General features: G+C 49.3%; 1 protein-coding gene across 1 annotated transcript in view; it reads right to left on the bottom strand.

Moving 5' to 3' along the window:
* The window catches only part of WSCD2 (WSC domain containing 2), a 77368-nt gene that overhangs the window by 39454 nt on the left and 15427 nt on the right, over positions 1-22487 (bottom strand). Inside the window, exons 2-3 of the mRNA XM_006894821.1 lie at positions 16730-16844; positions 13478-13662 (exon numbers count right to left, since the gene is read on the bottom strand). Of these exons, the coding sequence (XP_006894883.1) occupies positions 13478-13662; positions 16730-16844 (300 nt within the window). The remainder of the gene's footprint in view (positions 1-13477; positions 13663-16729; positions 16845-22487) is intronic.

Here is a 22487-nt window from a genome sequence, read left to right as displayed (position 1 = left end):
ATTGGTCCAGTGGTGAGAATTTTTGTCTTAACATTAAGCCCCAGTCCATATTGAAGGCTGCGGTCCTTGACCCTCTGCAGTAAGTGCATGAGGTCCTCCTCAGTTTCAGCGAGCAAGGTTGTGTCATCTGCAAAACACAGATTGTTGATTGTTGACATGCTCCTATGTTGGCATGCTAATATCGAGAGAAGGCAAGGGTCTTGTTCAAGGTCTGAGAGCGAAACAGAGCAAGTCAGTCACATGATATGTTTGGTTGGTCTTTCCAAAGCCAAAATAATTCAAAGAAAGTTCCTGTTCCTGGTTTATTGATAGCAATTCAGATGTTTGGGATCCTTCCAAGATGCAGCCAGGAATGCTCTTTGGAGGCAAGAAAGATGAGGCTTCGCTTCACATACTTTAAGCATGTTGTTAGGAGAGGCTGTTCCTTGGAGAAACACATGATACCGGGAGGAGTGGAGGGTCAGCAAAGGAAAGGAAGACCCTCAACCTCAGTCCCCAAGGTGGATTGACAGTTACTCCTGCAATGGGCTCTGGTGTGTCAGGAAGTGTGAGGATGGTGCAAAGACAGAACAGGGTTTAGATCTTTTGTTTATATGGTGGCTATAAGTTGTACTTAACTCGACAGCACCTAACAACCACAGTACCCAAAGATAGGCAGTTCAAATCCACCACGTGCTCTGAGGGAGAAAGGAGGATAATCTCCTCCTGTGCCATTAACTGATTCTGAAAACCTGCTGAAGGATCTGTTATGAGTTGGTCTCTACTGACAGTAATGACAGCAGTATGATTACTATTTAATTATGATTTATTAAAGCCACAACCTCCTTGTGACATTCTCACAACAGTCACCATGTAGTGGCCACGGCCATAAGAGGGCTGAGCCCTTCACCTGGGCAATCTCCCAAACCCTCATGCCCAACCTGGGGGAATAAGGTCTGCATTCTGGAGACTAAGGTGCACCTGCTCCATGCCATAGTCTTTGCAATTGCTTGCTATGTGTCAGAGAGCTGGACAATGACTAATGATAACAAGAGAATGGATGCCTTTGAGCTGTGGTGCTGGGGAAGAGTACTGAATATACTGTGGGTTGCTAGAAGAACAAACAGGTTCATCCTGGAGAGGGTGAAATCAGGCTGCTTCAGACTGCTTGGAGAACCAACAGGTTTGTCCTGGAAAGGGTGAATCCAGACTGCTTCTTGGAGGCAAGGATGTTGAAGCTTCGTCTGACATACTTTGGGCGTGTTGTAAGGAGGGACCAGTCCTTGGAGAGGGACGTTGTGCTTGGGAGGGTGGAGGGGGATGACCCTCGATGAGATGGACTGATTTAGTGACTGAGGAAATGGGGGAAGGTGTGTCTGAGACAATAAGGTTGGCTCAGGATAGAACAGGTTTCAGGACTATTGTACATAGAGTCTCTATGAGTCACAAGTGACTTGATGGCACATTAACATTTATACAGATAAAACAAAAGACTCAGAGGGTTGAAAGCACTGGACCCAGAAAGCTGACCTGATAGGAGGAAGCGAGGCTGAGCCTAGAGTTTGACCTGAATTCAAAGTCAGTCTTTCTGCTCTTACTGATGTTATCTGTGCTATCATAGACACATGATTCATGCTTGAGGTGATCTGTCAGAATCCTCCTCCCCCTCAAGGAGGGTCCCATCATACAGAAGGGCGCGCAGGGTCATGTGACGGAAGCCATGTAGTCCCACCGTGACACACACGGGTCACCAGGCATCAGAACCTGGACCCTTTTTACCTCCTGAGAAGGCTCTCTTTAGAAAGGTTTAAGTGTTTCTAAACACTGCCATTTACACTTTTGTTCACCGATCATTCAGAAAATGAGGACTGTCACTCTGAAGGGCACTTGCAGCAGTTGTCAATTGCCTTCAATCACTCCCATTGTTCTGGATCGTGACCCTGAGTCTCCAGAACCATCTGCCAATATTCTCCTCCATGGTGAAGCTTCGTTCTGCAGAGTTTGGCATGTTGCTAGGAGATGTTATTCCTTGAAGAGAGACATCACGCTTGGGAGGGTAGAGGGATGACAAAAGACCCTCAACCAGGTGGACTGACACACTGGCTACAGTTATGGGCTTGAGTGTATCAGAGACTGGGAGGACGGCACTGGATAGACAGGGTTCCGATCTGCTCTTCGACTCGATGGTACCTAAAACCCATTTCCCTGCCAGGATCCTATGAGAGAGGCCTCCTGAAAATCAGCCTGAGGTACAGTTAGGGCAACAAGTATATTAGAGTGGGGACAAGGGGTTCCCTCAGGGCTGGGGCAGTCCTGGTCCCTCTGTAAGGAATCGGAGGCGCACCACCCTTCATCCTATAAAGTGGTTTCTTCCTTGGATGTCCCCCATCCCCCTGGTGGGATCTGAGAACTACATTCCCCCATTCCTCCTAAGATGGAGCAGAAGCATGTGGTCTCAGAAGGTGAGGGTGTCTGGGTGAGCACATGGGCGGGGGGCAGTGTACCTGGCAGTGACTGGCTATGAGCTAAGAGGCCACTGTGTAGGCCTCCCTGCGGAGTGTGAACACAGTGGGGACTGTGTCTGGCCTTTCGTGATGAGGAATATGCGCATCTGGTTTTCACATGTGTGACTTCGTTTGTGAGTGAAGCGGTCGGTCTCCAATTGGCATGGATGTCAGAATCTGAGAACACAATAAGCCTGTGGACCTTGCCCACCTGCAAGTTTGTGGTCCATCCACGCAGGATCAGGGGGTGTGTGCGAGCAGGTGAAGGAGTCCCGGGGGGGGGCAGCTGCTGAGCAATGCGGCGATCTAGAATGAAGTCTCGGATACATCATGGGGTAGATCCACTCAGTTCTACAGAAGTGGCTGTGAGCTGGAACAGACTCCGTGGCACTGGTTTATTTCTGGTGTGCAGGTGTGTCCCTACCTGGCCTCATGACAGGGCTTATGACTATGTGTCTGTGCAAAGGTGTGTGGTTGTGCCTTTGGCCTCTCAGTCTCATGATAGGGTGTTGCCAATGCAGGGCACATTCATCCAGGGAGCTCTATCTTGGCTGTTCATCAACCGGCCTGCTTCCCACAAACACGGTGGTTTCCTCCTGCATGGCAATCTGCTGCTTGCTTCACACACACACACACACACACTCACTCTCTCTCTCTCTCTCAGCCCAGCCCCCACATCAGACCTGCTGCCCACAGAGCCTGGAACACTGGAGGGCTCATCCAATCCTTTTATAACTCCATGGTGAAAGTCTGCACAGGAGTTCTGGTGCTGCAATGAGCCCAGGGAGAGATCTGAGGTCACCCTGTCAGGAGTCACTCCTGCATTCTCTCTCTGACATGATGTCAAGTAACTGAAGGCCCAGGGGCTTCACTAGGGGCTCTTCATCTGGGCTCCATGAACTGAATGCTCTAGCCTCCTGTTCAGTCCTGCCGAGTCTGTGCATAGAGCACATTCACATGTGTATCCAGACATCTCTGCTCCCACTTCCAGTTGAGAGAATGCCCTTCAGCCTGGCACCATGCCAGAGGCTCTTCCCTGTCTGAGACTCCTGATGGAGCAATGAGAAGCCTTTGCCAAGAAGCAGATGAAGGAGTAGACACACACGTTCCCATCCTGACTTTGCCACGTGGTGCTTGCAGGCTGCTTTTCCCTGAAGGTCAGTGTTGCTGTCTGTTAACTGGGTAGCTTTCCTGTGCACAGAGCCCACTAGCCACTTTACTCTTCACAGCTGCTTATCTTCAGGCCCAGTTCCTTTCCTGGGAAGCCTCAGTTACCTCATCTGTACAATGGAGGCGTGAACATCGGGCAGATCATATGAAGGATCTCGCTGATCTTGTGAGCTGTGGACACTGGGAAGGGCAGGTAAAGCTCTGTGGCTGCTCTCTTTCCAGTTGTGCTCACACTGAAAACTGAAAGGGGAAGAGGGGCTGATGGGTTGGTTCCTTCCCCAGATGATTTCAATGCTCATCAGGTGGCCAGGTTGCAAATGGAGAAACCAGGAGACTTGATTAAGTCCAGCTCTGCCAAGATTTGTCCCCCTCTGACATTTAAGCATCTGCTAATGAGTCCCTGATTCTCCCAGCTAGAGAGGAACCCCAGCTCAAAGCCCTGAATACCAAATTAGGTGAGGGCTTCCGTCCTGAGTCTCTCTGTGGAGGAGTTATAATAGGGACCAAGTGGGAGCTGAAACAGAGCAATGTTTGGGAAGCCAGGCCCAAGAAGGACTTGACCTGCTGAATGGAGGGTCTTCTAGCAGCCTGGATGTTCCACGTTGGAAGCAGGGCTGCACTGTCATAGAAGCTTCAGGGTGTCTGATGGAAGGCTGGAGAACGTTCCTAGCCAACAGGGATCTGGGGGACATTCTAGAGGACATTTTTCTCTAGAGGTTGTGCTCCACCATGGCTCAGGGATTTAACAGGAGGGACATTTAACCTTCCTCAAGACAGACTGACACAGTGACAGCAACAGTGGGGCTGGGACATGGCACAGACTAGCTAAGACACGAGAGAGAGCAAGGCTCCAATTTGTTGTTCACGGTAGATTCAGTGGCACCTATGAATAACTGCCCTGACCTTCTTAGTAGGTGCCATCAAGTCAAGTACGACTCATAGTGACCCTATGAACAAAAGATATTGGTCCTGTTCTGTCCTGCACCATCCTCACACTTCCTGACACACAAGAGCCCATTGCAGCAGTCACCATGGCAAGTTCACCTGGTTGAAGGTCTTCCTCCCCTTCACTGACCCTCCACCCCTTCTCAACATCATGTCCTTCTCCAAGGAATAGCCCCTCCTAGCAACATGTCCAAAGTATGTGAGGCAAACTCATCCTTCTTGCCTCCAAAAAGCACTCTGGCTGCATCCTCTCCAAGACACACCTGTTTGTGCTCTTGGTCATCCATGGGACGCTCAGTGCTCTTCTCCAACACCACAGCTCAAAGGTGTCAATTCTTTGATCATTCCTATTCATTGTCCAGCCCTCAGATGTGATCAAGCAAATGATCGGAAAGACTATGGCTCAAACTGACATAATTACTCCTCCATAATTTGTAGAGGTTCCTAACTGTAGATTTTCCCAGTGCAATGTGTCTCCTTATTTCCTGACTGCTGGTACAGGTCACTATTTCACCCCTTCAGCGGTGAGAAGTTCTTGGGGTTTGTCTCTTACGAACGAGTCTGATTTACTGGATTATCCTGTGAGAGAATAAATTTCTGGGTAGTTCAGTAGCAGCGCTTTCATGCCCCGTTTGGGAGAGTTGGATTTGAGTCAATGTGTCTGCTGGGAGGCTGAGGCTGTTTATGACGACACGGTGACTGTGACTGTGGGCTCGGGCATCTCCGAGATCACAAAGATGGTGCAGGATAGGACAAGGTGCTGGTGCTGCTCACGGGTCGCTAAGAGCCATCGATAACTTGGCAGCATCTAACACAACAACAAATGAGGCTGGCCGGCATTCTTTGACGCTTTCAGACTAAGATGGACTAGGAAGAAACAGCTTGCAATTTCTCAAACCAGTCAACGGAAACTACGTGAATCAATGGGTTGATGGATGACTGAGCACAGGATGGTAAAGGGTGTGTGGCCCCCTGTTCTGGTGTGCTTGGGGGCTGACTCAACAACAGCTAACAGCCAGAGACAGCAGCAGGAGGAACGTGTTGTCTGTCAAACGTTCTGGTGCCCAGTGGAGACTTGGGACTGCTATTCATCTCTGTGTTTCTGGGCTTGTCACTGAGCCCGTTTCCTCTCATCTAAGTGGGTATAATTCTACTTGCCTTGCCCAGATGTGGCTTCCGTCCCTATGTTGGCATTTACACACGTCTGAGGCCCATTAAGGGTTTAACACCTTCTCCACTGCTTGTCCATATGTGACACTATATGTAGGGTGGCCAGATCCTATGTCAATGGCCCAACAGTCTGCCCTGTTGCATACACTCATGGCCTTGCACTCAGCCATCTAAGAGCCCTCATGAGAGCCAGGCTGGATGCAGAGTCATCTCAGTCAAGCTCGGCCAATGATGGGTGAGTGTAGATCAGTGCTGATACATCCTCCACCTGCCTTCCTGGACTCCCCACTGCCCTCTGAAGAGTCCTGCTCTGTAAAGCACCCTACCTTGAGTGCCTCCATTCCCTGTCTGATCCACTCTGTGCACTTCCTGGGATCACCCCCAGAACTCACATCCTTTTCTCAGTGTCTGTTTCTAATGGAAGTCAACGTTAACACAACCGTGGTTCATTCACAAGGAAAAGTCAGCATCCAGTTTGAGGTTGCTTTTTCCAGCCTGTGGTCTGTATGGCTGATGCCCCCTGGAGTTGTGCAGTGCACAGCCTGTGGGCCAGAGCAGTGGTCCTGAGAGGCCTTTCAGATGACTGACCCTTACTAAATAACCACCATAGTGGGAGCAGTAACACTTGTTTACCGCATGACAACAGGGCTAAGGGTGTTACATACATTATATCCCAGTTAATTGTCAGGATGAGGTTGAAATTTGATTGCGGGTCATAAAGATTCTGTTGTGTTGAGTCAAACTACTGCACAGAGTTTCCTCAGCCATGACTTTAAGGAGGCAGATTGCCAGGCCTTTATTCCATGGCCACTGGGTAGATCTGGGCTGGAAATCTTTAGGTCATTTTTAAAAACCCTCAAACCCACTGGCTGTTGGCTCGGAACTGACTCATAGCTAACTCACCATCAGGGTTTTGGGGGCTGTAAACCACAAGGAAGGAGACTGCTCATCTAGGTCCAGATCAGCCACTGGTACGTTCAAACCACCACCTTCGGGTTAAGAGGGCAGCTCCCCACCTGAAAACTACCATGTGGCCTCCCCAAGACTATTATCCTGTTGGGCAAGTAAAGACCTTGCGTCCTCCCAGGATGTCCTCACTTCCCCAGGTCACAAGGCTCGGGCAGAGCTGGAGGTCTGAACTCAATCTGTGGACCCCACATCTTAGTCTCCAAGCTTTCCACAGGCAGCAGGCCTGACTTTTCCAGGGGTGGAAATGAGACTCCCCAGGCCTGCCACCCTCATTTCCTGGAACCCCGAACAGGCTGCACTCCTGGGGTGTGAGCATCACAGAAGCCCACAGTGGACATCCTGGCAAAGCAGGCACTTCCTCGTGAGGCCAGCTGGGCCAGTGCCTGACCCCGGAAGCTTGCGTCTGTTACTAGTGAGAAGCGAGCAGAGTGACTTTGTTCATCGACTCACTTTGCTAAGGGCACAGGCTGCAACCAGCTCTAAGCATCTCTGAAATCCTATCATCTCTTTGTTCTGGGGCTTCACACACACAAAAATGAGGTAAATGTCACCAGGCGCTCGCTTAAAGGCAGGTGTGAAGAGTTCTCCTTGGTTTGAACGAGGCCGCGCCACCCCTCCAGGTAATTAGGCCAAACTCTACTGCATTAAAGATGCCGGTGAGGAGGGAATGCAGTGAGCTGGGAGTTAGCTGTCGGCGGCTACCTATAATCAGAGAGGGACTGAATTATACAAAGAGCCCCACTGTCCGAGGAGAATTCAAACCGGCTATTTTTAGGCATCACCAAAGGCTCCTGCCAGCTGCTGGAAATTCAAATCGCTTCAACTGGGTGCTGCCCAGAGTGAACTGGGAAGTTTTCAGTCCGTGGAGGGAGCAACCCAAGCTACTCCGGAAGAGACACCATGCTCAGAGCTTTCTAGACCTCACTTCTCCTGGTGGGCACAGCAAACGTGGAAGGCTGGTTACATTTCACAAATAATGGCAGCTAGGGCTGCGAGTGGCCTAAGTCAACGTGGGAAGTGAGCGAGAGGGCCAGGACTGAATCGCTGCCTGATTCCAAATCATCGCACGGGTCTCACTGCTTTCCTGGGTTTACATAGGTGAGGAAAGCAAACTAATTAGGTGCTACAGAGCTGACTTCTACTCATGTTGTTGTTATGTGCCGTCAAGTTGCCTGTGACTCATAGCAACCCTGTGTACAGCAGCTCTGCAGCCTGCCCTGTCCTGAGCCAGTCTCACTGACTGATACTCCTACCCCCGTTGCCCCAGTTACTGTATCAATCCCTCTTATCCGGGGGACTTCCTCTCCTGTGCTGTCCTTCCATCCCTCCGAGAATGATGTCCTCCAAGGTCGCTCCCGGCCAATCCTAGCCTCTAAGGAGAAGCATGGTTAGCAACTCTGTAAAGCAGCCTCAGCGTGACCCTGCACCGCCCTTACAAACTCTCCGGTGCTTACCACCACCGATAGGCTGGAGTCACCGTATCAACCCATCTCACTGACGGTCTTCCTTTCCTTTGCTGACTCTGCTTTCCCAAGCATGATGTTCTTCTCCTGGTACTGGCCTGTCTAGAATACATGGCCGAGATGCGGAGGATGAAGTCCCACTTTAAGGAGCACCCTGGCTGCAATTCCTCCGAGGCAGATCCTTTTGTTCCGTGGTACACCCACTACTCCTCGTGTACTCATGAGGGGTGTAGGAATTACATGCTTCGGGGCTCCAGGGGAACGAAGCCTCTGGGCTTGGCAGGGGAGGAGTTAGTCTAGCCATCACAGTTGCTTCTTCCTGCTCGTCTCAGGCCCCTCCCAGCAGAAGTGGCTGGAGTGGAAAACCAGCAGGAGTAAAAGCACAAAGATGCCCACAGAAGTCACCTTCTCAACTTTCAAAGACCAACAACTGCCAGGACACACAAGTGGACATAATCTTTCATGTAAATTCTCGACCATCAGTCAGGGACCTACTTTCTTTAGTAACAGTATCGGCATCCACTTCCTAAACATGTCTCCGGAAACTTTGTGAATGAACTTTGATAAATGCTGACAGTTGTAGAGGTGCCTCCGGCCTTTTGTTCTTAGGGTTGCTATGAGTCATGCTTCACTTGAAGGCAATCAACAACAACATCAACTTCATGATGTTTTTCACCGAGACAGACAAAAACAAACCACCCCCAACAACAACAAAAAAAGAAAAATGCTGAGCCCTGGAGTTTATTTAAAGCTTTTAGTGGACATGCGGTAGAATTCTTTCTCTGGGAGACCCCGGTTTGAATCCTGGCCAATCCATCTCACATAGAGATTCCTGTTACTGCAGGTATGATGATGGGTCTGAGTGCGGCTTCTAGACTAAAAGGAACTAGGAAGAAAGGCCTGGTGAGCCACATTCAAACCCAGTGAATGAAAGCCTGTAGATCACCAGGGCCTGATCTGTAACTGTCCATGGGGACGGAATGGGGCACCATTCCATTCTGTTGTGCACAGGGCGGCTGTGACCTGGAGCTGACAGAACTGCAGTGACCAAGAGATGGTCAGCACCATGGACAGCCACCCAGGAGCCCAGCACCTATGGTTCAGGGTAATCTGTAATAGGGAACATCGCTATCCAAATCTTGCAGGAGCCTTTCGGCATCACGAAATGGCTCACAACATCCCGTAAAGCCCCCGGGAGAAGAGCTACACTTGCTGACAAGTTTATCTAACTGCTGTGCAAAATGTAATCCTACCAAGGAGGCCGTCCATTTCTTGGCTGTTTGAGGTTCTTTTCGGTGACGAGGGCAGGGAGAATACTCGGCTGAGTCGGTGTCATGGTGGAATGGTGGGGTGCTTGCACACACTGGCCGTGCCAACCCTTTCGGGTACTTGCTACCACAGCAGCATCCCCCCCCACCCCCCAGACACAGGTCAGCTCTCCACGTGAGCCCTGCACTCTGCCACGGTGGTGCCTGGGAAATATGAAGCCTCCTCTGAGCCTTCAGAATCATTAAGGGTTCTGTGTCACCGCTCAGGGAAGCACAATTAGGACACAGTGTAATACCCACTAATGACTCTCCCTGCGGAATCTGGGCTCCACTGTTCCTCTGCTCCAGACTGCTTGCTCATTTCTCTGCCTGCTGCCTTAAAGTGCTAGACACTAGCAAGGCCTCCCCTTCAGACCTGTTGTTGTCAGGTGCTGTGGAGGACACTAGGACGCATAGTGACACTGTGGTCTGCTGATGTAAAAATCAGATCCCAGGTATGGGAAGCTGAGGCTGTCACTGGGTCAAAGCAAAGGTGTGGGAGAGTGTGTACTGCTTTGGGTCCATAAACAAGGCAGAAGGAAGAATCAGGTGTCAGGAAAGGAAGGTAGGAGTTAAACGAGCCAGGGAGGTTCCCTATCAGAGGGGGTAGAGGTTCCTGAATGTAATCCAAGACGTCAGGGACATCTACAGCCCTGCTGCTATTGTCCAAACATAGCTGACCCTCCGGTGGGTTTGCAGAAGCTGTAAATCGCACGGGCGAAGACTGCTCATCTTCCTCCCACAGAGCCCCTGGTGGGTCTGGGTTGGCAATGCAGTTCCTTACCCATAAGCGACCAGAGCTGGACTGAGAAGCAACCAGGGCTGGGAGTCCAGGGATGAGGGGCCTTGTGTGATCCCTAAGAAGTGCTGTGACTTTGGGAAAACCAGGCCAGTCTATCGTTTACTGAAACTCTTTGCTGCTACACATTCTATTCCATTTGCTTAGATTTCTCCTTCACCCCTTGCTTACTTGAGTCTCCTCCTCTCCTTCATCAGATAAAATAATTTCTACTCTTTGAGATGCTCAGCAAATGCCTCCTCCCTGTAGAGCCACCCCAGGGCCTTATCTGCTCTGCAGGCATCAGCACCTACAAGTGTACACAGAATCAGGAAGGTGACTGGTGGATCTCCCAAAATGTCATGTAACTCGAGGCCTCCGCTGACTGGGTTTTTGCTCATGGCCATACTGTACCTTTATTTTCACCCTGGAAATCTCTCCTTATGGTAAGATTCAGCTAACACACTGTTTTTCTGGCTCCTGTGGGGGTCCTCATCACATAGCTCCATGCCCGAACACGACCCACTGGTGCGTCTCCCCATTAGACGGTGAGCACCTTAAGAGCAGGGACTGGGCTTTACTCTCGGGAGCCCTTCCATCTATGAGTTCTTTAAGTGAATGGATGGGCCTGGTTCTCTCTCCACACACCACAGTCAACTGGGAGCTCAGTGAGCATTCAACTGGACACACACAGAGCCGATTCCTTATCCAAGTCATTTCCACTTGGACCTCGGCCACAGCAGCCTGAGAGTATATAAGGCTTTGAGTTCCTTCTCAAGTCTGCAGCTGAAGGTGTCCAGGCTTCCAGCCTTCACAGGTCCTACTTATTTATATTTGCTGCCTTTCTGAAAAACTGTGGTAGACTTAAGAGGATCCCCACTTGGTAGATGGGACTGCTTCCCCTCTGTCAACATGGGATTGCTGTGACCTGGAACTGATTAGACAGCAATGAGTTTTGGGTTTTTCTTCTCTTCTTGTACAAAAATGCTTTTCTCAGATGAGCAAAACCACTGAAGGTAATTTTGGTACTGCAGAGGTGGCAAGGCGAGGGCGCAGCATTACTTCAGCTAATCTTATGAGCTCTTCTCCAGAAACACCATTCTTCCTGCCCTCCCACGGCCACCGGACAAAGCCTACCTGGCCAACACAACCTGATGGGGGTGGGTGGGTGTGTGGGTGTGTGTGTGTGGGTGTGTGGGTGTGTGTGTGTGTGTGTGTGTGTGTGTGTGTACGTACGCGCACGAAGGCTTTTATTTCAGCTGTGAGTGCTTTAGCAGGTGATCATAATAATGTGTATTTGTGTGTGAGAGTGAGACTGAAAGAGAGAGAAAAAAAGAAATGAGGAGGAGGGGAGGGAAAGAGGCAGATAGACACAAAGAGACAGACAGAAAGAGGGAGGAAGAGAATGGAAAGAAATGTCTAGACTGTCCGGCCAATCTGTTATCTAAAAAGGCCAGAAAGTCTGGCTAATGTTCACAGAGTAACACTCATAACCTATTTATTACCTCTCAGCCTCACCCATGACACCTGTTTCACTACAGCAGCTTCCCCTCGTCCAGACGGTCCAAGTGTCACCCTTAGAGTAACACAGAGATCAGTGATGGGGATAATCAATCTGGATAAATTAAAAATGCATCCCATGTATGGCCAGACCAGAGCCTGGCATCCACACGCCACCTGTGATCCCTGTCACCTGCAGAGCAGAGTTGAGTCCACCGTGGGATGACAGACGATGGAGACCATTCGTGGAAACCAGCTGGTCTGCAAACTGGCAGCTCCATTTGATCCTAGTGTAGGGTGGAGATTGGACTATGCTTCGGAAAGAACAGGACTGAAGAGACTCGAGCAAGCAAACCCACAAGGGCTCTTGATACACAACTCGGGGCTCAGGAGAGAGCCTGTTTGTTTTCTCACCTGGAGGCAGGGGAGATCCACCTGTCCAATCCACCTGCGGCGGTGGGCCTACCATCTGGGGGGTTCCATTCTGCCTTATAGTGACCACACATGGTAGGGCAGAGCTGTACCAGAGAGTTTCCAAGGCTGCAAGCTTTTGAGGAGGTGGCTTGGTGGCTCAGTACTTAAGAGCTTGGCTGCTAGCTGACATGTTGGCAGTTCAAACCCACCTGCAGCCCCAGGAGGGAAGGCTGTGGCAGTGTGGCTCCTGGGAACCTTCTGGGCAGCTCTCTTTATGCTGCTGGGGAGCTCTGTGCTGGAACCGACTGGATGGCTGCGAGCATTTGCTTTTCCTCTTCTTTCAACTTGGAAATGGAAGAATGCTCCCCACAACACTAACCCGCGAGCCTGAACACGCCAAGGAACTTCATTCCCTCTACAGTAACGGCCAAGAGGTAAGGCGCTGCACCACCAGCACGGGTAATCTCCTCCCAAGTGATTCACGGGAAAACCCACTGGAGGGTCAGCTATGAGTCAGTTCTAACTTGAAGTACGTAACAGCAACGACTGGAGCTGTGAGAATGTGGGCTCCGGAGTCAGCTTAAATCCTGACTCTGCTGCTTACCAGCTGTGTGATGCTATAAGCTACGGGAGGCTAGGAGCCTCAGTTTTCTCAGGTGTAACAGGGACCTAGGTAAATGTTGTCACTAGGAACCGTCCCATTGATTCCGGCTCACAGCGACCCCACGGGACAGACTAGAACAGCGTCCAGGGCTGCCATCTTCCCAGGAGCAGACCAAACAATGACCGTTGCCCCTGCAGGACACCAGAGCCCAAGTAAGCAACAGCGCCTACTTCGAGGGTAATGGCGAGGAGGAGATGCACTAATCCACGTCAGTCATACGGCACTTAGACTAGGACTTCAGGCTATGTCGTCATCATCCTCAACAGAGGCAACCTGCGCTCAAACAGGACACGGAGGCCAAGCTCCGCCTGCAGCTTAGTGTGAGAAGTGGGGAGAGAGAGAAGCAGGGACTGAGGAGTGCAGCTGGTGCAAGATGAAGAGGGGAGCGAAAGGAAGGAGCTGGAAATGTTTAAAGCAGCCGGAACAGGGATGGGAAGCCAGGGGCAGGGTGGGGCGGAGCAGGACTGGGGTGCCTCAGGGCACTAGCTCCAGGGCCGAGGGCACTAGGGAGTCACAGAAGGTACATGGCAGACATGCACTGTGGGGGGGGGGCGAGTCAACACTGGGGCAGGGGGTCTCGGGAGGAGTAAGAGGGATGGCAGTGACTCACGTACACCTGCGGGCCGACTCCTGGGCCAGCTGCAGCCGGTAGATGGACAGGCGGTTGGCGCCCCCACACACGTTGCTCCGCTCGCCCTTGCACTCCATGTCACACTCGGCCTCGCTCACGTTGGCCGCCTGGATCTTGTGACCACAGTAGCACTCGGCACCAAACTCCAGCCCGGCATAGAGGTAACCCCTGTGTGAGGAGGGAGTCGTGTCGGCCAGGAGTATTGCAGAGAACTGAGAGACGGGGAAACTCCAGGGAACAGGAAGGGGGTCCTGGGGGAATGTGGGGACAGGAGAGAAGTGGTGTAAAGTGGAGGAGACAGGGAGACCTCAAGGGTCAGGAGATCCATCCTAGAGATCTGTTGGAAGGAGGTCTCTAGGGAGCTGGGAGACATTCCCTCCCCAAAGGAGAAGGAGACATGATGGGGGAGCAGCAGGAAAACATGGAGAGGGATGAGAAGGGGCTCTGGGGAGATCAGGGGAGGCCCTCAGTGGCAGAGACGCCCAAGGGGACCTGGTGATGGTAATGCTCTAAGAAATGGGGCTCCTGGGCTAGGGTAAGGAGACCCTGACAGAGGTCAGCAACAATGAGGGGTAAGGACATCTGTAGGGGAACAGGACAGGAAGGCTTGGGGAGAACAGAGACCCAGAGAAGGGATAGGAGCCCATGGGGTAGAAGAGGGATATGCAGGTGATCACCCATCTGCCTTTATCCCCACCTGATGCTTATCTCCACCTACACACCTACCCACATAGACTCCACATCCAGTCACTCACCTGTCTACACCTCAAACCACACACACACACACACACACACACTCTCTCTCTCTCTCTCTCTCACCCACTCTCTGTCTCTCTGAGCCTGGCCCCACCTCACCCCACTCTTGCTTCTCTCTGACTGGAGACCCATCTCTGACTTAGAGCCCCATCTCCAGAATTGTTTCTCCTTTTATCCCAAGAAACATCCCACAGGAAGACACCTCTACTCCCCTGGAAGAGGGCAAAATCAAGGTCAAGTAAAGATTTTTTTCCCTTAAAAAAAATCATTGCACTCTGGCGCCCAGATTACCAGGCTGCCTGTTCTTTTCAGAGGCACAGAATCCTTGCCTTAAAAGGACTTTGGAGACCTGCTCTGTAAACAGACGGAAAGGCGCTGCTGGTTTTGAGGGAAGAGGGAGGGAAGGAAGAACACTTCATTCAGCCTCTCACTCACGGAGGCCTCCGAGGAATTTTCTAGAACCTCAAGGTCTCCTCTTGGGGCTGGAACAAGTCTCCTTCCATCTGGTTGTAGCTCTCTGAAGACTCAGCTCGTTCCTGGAGGATTTCCTTTTGCAACGAGATCCCCCGACAGTAACAAAACTTCACAAGAAAAAGGCCCAGGGAGCATGATTAATTCTAAAGCAAAAGGCAGCAAGGATGAAATGTGAGGTGGAAGGGACCCAGGGAGATGGAAGACTCACCCTGAACAAAGTCCAGCGGCTGTTATCCCAAGGACAGAAAAATTATGCCCAGGGATCCTACAGGCTAACAGTCATAGTTTTAAAATATGTCCACAGTTTTCTGATACTCTTTCCTCAAAGAGGTGGTTGTTGTTAGGTGTCGTCTAGTCCTGAATAACTGATAGCGACCCTATGAACAGAGGGTCTGAATCCCGCCATCCTCACACTTCCACTAAAACCCATTGCAGCAGTCACCTTGTCAATCCCAGCATCATGTCCCTCCCCAAGGAATAGCCCCTCCTAGCAATATGCCTGAAGTATGTGAGGTGAAGCCTCATCATCATTCTTGTCTCCAAAGAGCACTCCAGCTGCACCTTCTCCAAGACATATCTGTTCGTTCTCTTGGCCGTCCCTGGGATGTTCAGTGCGCTTCTCCAACACAACTCAAAGCCATCAATTCTTCCGTCATCCCTATTCATTGTCCAGCCTTCAGGTAGAAAGAACATGGCCTGAATCAGATGTACCTTAGTCCTCAAACTGACATCATTACTCTTCAATAATTTGCAGAGGTCCCTAACTAAAAGACGGAGACCTTAATTAATCTCCTCTTGAGTGTGGGTCAGACTCATTTCTAACAGACAGATTACGGTGGAAGAGACGGTATGTGATTTCCAAAGCATAGGCTGTACAGGCAACTGTCGCTTCTTTTTTGCTTTCTCCGGAGGAAGCCAGCGCCATGCTGTAAGGATACTCAAGCAGCCCGGTGGGGAGGCCCATGTGGTGAGGAGCTGAGAGGCCTCCCATCACGTGAGGAGCTGTCCTGGATGATGCAGCTGAGGTGGGAAGATCATCACAAGCAATCACACAAGCATTACTGACTATTTTTTCCCCTCTTATGTACTGTCAAGTCAGATCTGAATGGCACAGGAGGAGACTGGCCCTCCTTCTCCAGTAGAGCATCTGGTGGATTCAAACCACGCACCTTCGGGATTGCAGTGCAGCTTCTTGCCACTAGGCCACCAGAGCTCCTTGAAAACACACAAAGGACTCGGGGGACAGTGGGAGGAACATGAGACAAGGGAAGAGCAGGTCAGCTCAGCCCCACAGCACCCTCAGGACAGCAATTGTAGCCTCAAAGCTGGCGGGGCCTGACTGAGGGTCCTTCCTCACCCCCTTTTCCCAAGGGCATGTTCTAATGAGGAACATCCTCCTCCTCATCCTCTAGGAGACACTGTCTAGACTAGCCAGCCTTTCTTCCTGAGCAACACACGAGCGATCCTCCTGGGAGTCAACTCCTTGCCTCATCCTGTGCACATCTCCTGCTTTGCACACTCGGACATGCAGGTACATGCACACTCAATTGTGTACCTCTAACTTGTTTGCATTTGCTTATAGCTTCAATACAATCGTGCACATTCAGCAATGCCATCAGACTCCTGCTCACACAAACACAATTCTAGGCCTTTGCACATACATTCACCAAGACCCAGGCACTTGTATTTAAAGAGAATTATGGATTGGTCTGCAGCTCACAAATCAATAATCAATTCTGGTAATGCTCACCTAACTACAAATCCACTCTCAGGCATGACCTCACACAACCACAAACTCCCACAGACCAACCTGCAACAGCTCACTTGTGTTATTGTGCGTGTGTACACACACACACACACACACACGTATCATCACCCTTTCCCAGTGGCCATGTGCTCACGCGCCAACACATTTTTTCCAGGAAAAAGGAAAGGACACCAGGGGCAGGATCCTCAGAAGGAAGGGTCTGAGATGAATGGAGCCCAGGATGTGGGGCAGCCCTACCGTTCTGCACAGTTGTCCTGGCAACGGAAGACGGTCATCTTTTTGTAGTCGAAAAAGGACACGCCTCGCAGGGCCCGACTCTGGGTATCATCCAGATAGCAGCCGATGTACTTGGCTTTGGGAAGAGGACAAAAGTCAGACACAGCTGAGGACAGAGGGGAAAGGGTTTCAGGGGGAGGCTTCCCCAAGTGTCTAAAGCCTTGTTGATTTTTTTGGTACAAATTTCCCCCCTCTTATCAGAAAACCTGAAACAAGAGAAAATGAAATTCATGTGTCCTGGCAGAGCCCAGTGGGCTGAAGGCAGAGAGGCCAACAGAGAGGAGAGAACCTCTGCCGGGCTGGGCTATCCACAACATCTGGGATACACTCGTAACAACGAGGCACCTAAAAGTCAAGTCAAAGTTACTCCCTAAGCACCGGGCAGATCCTCCCGTCTCTCCTAGGAGAAGTGCCATACTAACCCTGTCTGCTGTGCTGAAATGCCTGGCATCTGGCAGCATGCTACCAGTTCTACACACTGCTTTAAGGTTCTTAATGTTTCTTTGAAAGTACACGTGGCTATTTCAACGTCTAGTTCCTTCTGCCACTTTCTGCTACCTGCCAAGGAATGTGAGGCTAGTTTATCTGCGCTGGTCTGTAAAGTGGGGGGATAAATGGTTAAAACTGTAGGGTACAAGTAATGCTTCTACCACAAACCCCAACGAGCCCTGAGTCTATTTGGACTCACTGCAGCCTTCTTGGACAAAGCAGAAATGCCTCATAGGCTACAGTCTCTACAGAGGCAGACTGACACGTCTTTCTCCCAGGGAGTTGCTGGTGGGTTCGAACTGACGACCTTTCAGTTAGCAGGTCAATGTTCACCACAGTGCAAAGTTAAAGTGAGTCAGTAAGATGCTGAATCATTCAGAGTAGTGAACACGACTTTACAGTTTGCTCATCTTGTGAACTGAAGAGAATGCCCCCAGCGTCTGAAGTTTTTAATCATGTAAAGCCACCTTCCATTTCTCGACCACATATTTACAGTTTATAATTTCCTACATGTTCTTAAAATACTAGTATTCTTGTTAGCTATGTAATTTGCTAAGTGCTTAACACATACTGTCTTAGTAGACTGGCTAAAAGGTGAAGCCTGAGGTGGGGAGGGGGGATATTAACTAACTTGCCTAAGGCGGTGGTGCTGAAAGTATGGAGCCAGGTTTGGTCCCTGGGGGATCTGGCTCCAGGGTCTAGTTTTGAACCACCGCTCACTTCTGCTTCAATCGGGGGTCTTTGCAGTGACCTGTGTAAAGTGGGAAGAGGTGGCGGGTCACGCCCTTTCCTCAGATGAGTGACCGAGGCCCAGAGGGAAACAGGCTCACCTCAAGATCCACCGGTGGCAGAGGGCAGAGCAAGCTTTAAATCCAGGCCTATGGGACACCCAGGAGGCCAGTGTGCACTCTACCCATCGGAAGCAATGGAGGATAGACGGAGGGATCCAGCCAGCCCCTGGGATGGAATGTTCTCATCCTGAGTGAGTTGGGGGAGCACTAAATGTCACACAATCACTTTCCCTAGCTAGCCTGTTTGGTTTCAACAGTGGCCTCTGGGCTGTCCTCAGTCATGACGAAGAAAAGAGTCCAGCTGATATAATGGGGTTGTCAGCGAGCACTCACATCCTCTATCGATACTATTAGTTCAGTGTTCCCCAGCCCTACCAGGATGTGCCTCAAACCCTGACCCTCTATCTCATATACTTCGGGCATGTGGCCAGGAGAGACTGGTCCTTGGAGGAGGACATTATGTTCGGAAGAGTGGAAGGACAGCACAGGAGAGGAAGACCCCAGGTGAGCTGGATTGATATAGTAACTGGGGTGATGGGAGGTGGAATTAGTGAGACTAGCTCAGGACAGGGCAGGCTTCAGAGCTGCTGTATATATAGCATCACAGGCAACTCAACAGCACATAACAACAAGACAGAGTATGCAGTTAATTGTTTTAACAGCACTGAGTGCTTCTCCATGTTACTCTTCGCCATATAAGCCAGCTTACTGTTAGGCTGAAAGTTCTCTTACAAGAGTGAGTAAAATTCTAGGCTCAAGATGTGGCTAAGAGCCACAGTCTTGGGGGTTCCATCAGTCTCCTGAAGATTGGTAAGCTTGACTGATATTAGGAGTTTGAATTTTGTTCCACATTGACCTAGGACCCTCTCTCGGGATTCTTCTCAAGAGATCAGTAGTCGTAGTTGGGCACCATCTAGTTCTTCCAGTCCCAGGGTCGTGGAGGTTGAGATGTGCAAGCTCCATTCATACTATGGACTGTTTCCATGCAGCTCTGCTTTCCTTCACTCTTCATGGCATCAGACAGTTTGCTCAGGGAGAAAGCTCAGACAGCAGGAAGGGTGAGGATAAAAGGATCATGGAAATAAAGAGTCATAGGGAGGAAGTGGAAAGTGTGCTTCTGCAGTGAGGGGATATGAATGGTTGACTGGAATACTAATCCCCTCTGTAAACTCACACTCAATTAATAATGTTGTTGTTATCAGTTACCTGTGACTCATAGTGACCCTGTGTACAATAGCACTGAAGCCTGCCCTGCCCTGAGCCAGTCTCACTCACTCCAACACACCCACCCCCATTGCCTCAGTCACTGTATAAAGCCATCTCATCCTGGGTATTCCTCTCCTGTGCTGTCCTTCTACCCTTCCGAGCATGTGCTTCTTCAACGACTGGTCTCTCCCTAATAATTTTTTTAAAGGACAGAGGCAAAATGGCTCCTTAAATCCAAAACCCAAACTCACTACTAATAGTTATTATACAGCAAATAACTTTCTTGTGGGGGTTCAAAGTTGTGTTTGGTTTTTTAAAAATTATTTTTACCACTTTTTAAAAATTTTATTTTAATAATTTTAATGAACATTTAAAGAGATTTTGGATTTCCATTCATTCATTGTTGCACTTTTCTCCCTGCCCAGCCCTCCCCCTTGCCCCTCCCCGCCCCAGTTCGCTCCTCTCTTTGAAAATCAGAAGAAAAATGCTTTCTTTGATATACAACCCCCCCACACCCTTCCCACCGCCCTAAGTATACTCTACTATGCAACCTTAATTGTGGACTCTTGTGATAACCATAATAGCCTATCATACATTGCTTTTAAATTATTCTTACCTTCATCTGTTTCAAGGCAGTATATGCAATTTATCTAGTTTTTCTCAGTCTTACCCAACCCTGGTATCAGTCTCATTTTACAGCAGTGGCACCATGCAGTATTTGTCCTTTTGCAACTGAGATATTTCACTAAGCATAACGTCCTCCAGGGTCACCCATTTAGAATAATATTGCACGAGTTCCTTGTTTTTCAATGCAGCATAGTATTCCATTGTATGAATATACCACAGCTTCTCTATCCATTCGTTTGTTGATAGGCACCTGGGTTGTTTCCACTCCTTGCTATTGTGAACAAAGCTGCAATAAACATGTGTGTGCATATATCTGCTTGGATGTCAGCTATGGTCTCTTTGGGGTATATTTCCAGTAGTGGAACTGCTGGGTCAAATGGTATCTCTATTTGCGACTTTTTGAGAAAGGCCATACCGCCTTCCACAGTGGTTGCACCATTTTACACTCCCACCAACAGTGAATAAGGGTTCCAGTTTCTCCACATCCTCGCCAGCATTTGATGTTTGCTGTTCTGTTAAATTTTGCTATTCTGACTGGGGTGAGATGATATCTCACAGTTCTTTTGACTTGCATCTCTCTTAGAGCTAGGGATTTTGAACATTTCTTCATGTGCTTGTTGGCTATCTGAATATCTTTTTTGGTGAAGTGTCTGTTCATATCCTGTACCCATTTTTCAACTGGATTATTTACCTTTATCTTGTTGTGGTGCTCAAGTATTTTATAAATTCTAGATATAAGTCCCTTATCTGACATGTCATTCCCAAATACTTTTTTCCAGTCTGTGGCTTCCCTTTTTACCCTGTTGAAGAAGTTTTTGGATATGCATAGTGATTTGATTCCTAGAAGGTCCCATTCATCTATATTTTCTTCTCCTGGTTTAGACAAAGTTGTGGTTTTATGGAAGTAGATTTCCATAACTTTCTTTCATTGAGTAACTAGTCTGCTGACATTCTGATTAGCTACTAACGGACTGTTTAACCACAGCAATCAGGCAAAGGAGAGGACTGTAATTGGCACAGTGTCTTCAAAACGTTATTTAAATTTTTCTAATAATAGATCTTACCTGCCTGAACACAAGGGAGATACTGACTGTGTCAAAGCCAACTATATTGTCTATCTCAAAAAGTCACAATGATTGGTTCGGGGGAAAGCACAGGACTCATTCCTTGGACTATAGCTTGAATCTCTGTGGAAGAAATGTTTTGCTGTCTGTGTCGTTGGGATTCTTTATGCCTAGAATCATCAACAGCCATGCTGGCACCAGAGTCAGCCCATGAAGCAGAAGACACAAGCTAAGGCAGAAACAAGCAAAGGTAAGCCTTTAAAAAAAAAGGCTTCCAAACCATTCCTTTTAAAATCCAGTCCCTTTCTTCACACTGATGACAGAACCCAACACATTCCCTCTTTAGCATATGCTAGTTCAAGTTGGGCTTCTGCCCTGTGTCACCAAAGGAGCACTGGCTAACACACTGGCCCTCAAGTGTCAACCAACCGGCCTGAGGACCTAGACGTGAGAGTCTGCTCGCATTCAAGTAAGTACAGGGCTGTATGCTCCAAGCTGTCCCTTCCCACGTGCCACACTGAGTCCTGCCTTGTGGAGGTCATCTCCATCCTTTGCTATCCCAAAGGGAGAATGCAAGAGAGAGAGTCACCTGGCAGACATAATAGGTTTTGCCTGGGCTCTTCAATGTTGACTCCCTTGCAGCTAGACTGTAAAAAATCAAGACTGGAGGTAGACTCAATGGCAAGCTATCATATGCAGATGACAAGACTTTACTTGCTGAAAATGAAGATGATTTAAAGCACTTACTGATGATGGTCAATGACTACAGCCACAGTATGGACTACATCAGAACATGGGGGAGAAAGGGTTAAAGTTCTCACAAACGGATTGATAAACAACATCTTGATAAGTAAGGAAGAAACTGAGGCTGTTAATGAGGCTCTACAATCAACAACTATGAAAGCTGCAGTCAAGAAGTCAAATGAGGCAGTGCGTCCCATAAATCTCTGGTAAAAGGCCTCTTTAAAGTTTTAAAAAGCAACGATGTCACCTTGATGACTAGGGTGCACCTGACCCAAGCCATGGTCTTTTAAATTGTCTCATGGTGCAAAGCTGGACAATGAAAACAGAAGAAATGATACCGAAGTAGTGCCTGGCGGGGAGAGGGTGGGTAGGGAGAAAAGTGCAACAATGAATGACTGGAAACCCTAAGTCTCTATTAGCTTTCATGAAAATTAATAAATAAATTAAAAAAAAACACCAAAACAACCCCACACCAAAAAACTGTGGTGCTGGCAAAGGATGCTGAATATACCAGGTGAGAAGCAACGATGTTAATCTAGAGACTAACGTGCACTTGATCCAGTCTATAGTCTTCAAAATTACTTGTTATGCATCGGAGAGCAGGACAATGACTACAGATGATAAGAAGAATCAATACCTTTGAGTTGTGTTGCTGGAGAAGAGTCTTGAACATACCATGGACTGCCAAGAAAACAAACAGGTTTTGGAGAGGGTATAACCAACTTTTTCCTTGGAGGCTAGGATTTAGAAGCTCTGTCTCTCATACTCTGAACATGTGGTCAGGAGGGACCGGTCCTT

The sequence above is a fragment of the Elephantulus edwardii genome, unplaced genomic scaffold (assembly GCF_000299155.1).
Source record: "Elephantulus edwardii isolate Elephantulus edwardi_28Jun2011 unplaced genomic scaffold, EleEdw1.0 scaffold00151, whole genome shotgun sequence".
Classification (NCBI taxonomy): Eukaryota; Metazoa; Chordata; class Mammalia; order Macroscelidea; family Macroscelididae; genus Elephantulus; species Elephantulus edwardii.
The sequence above is the reverse complement of the archived record's forward strand: the minus strand, read 5'-3'. Positions and strand labels throughout refer to the sequence as shown.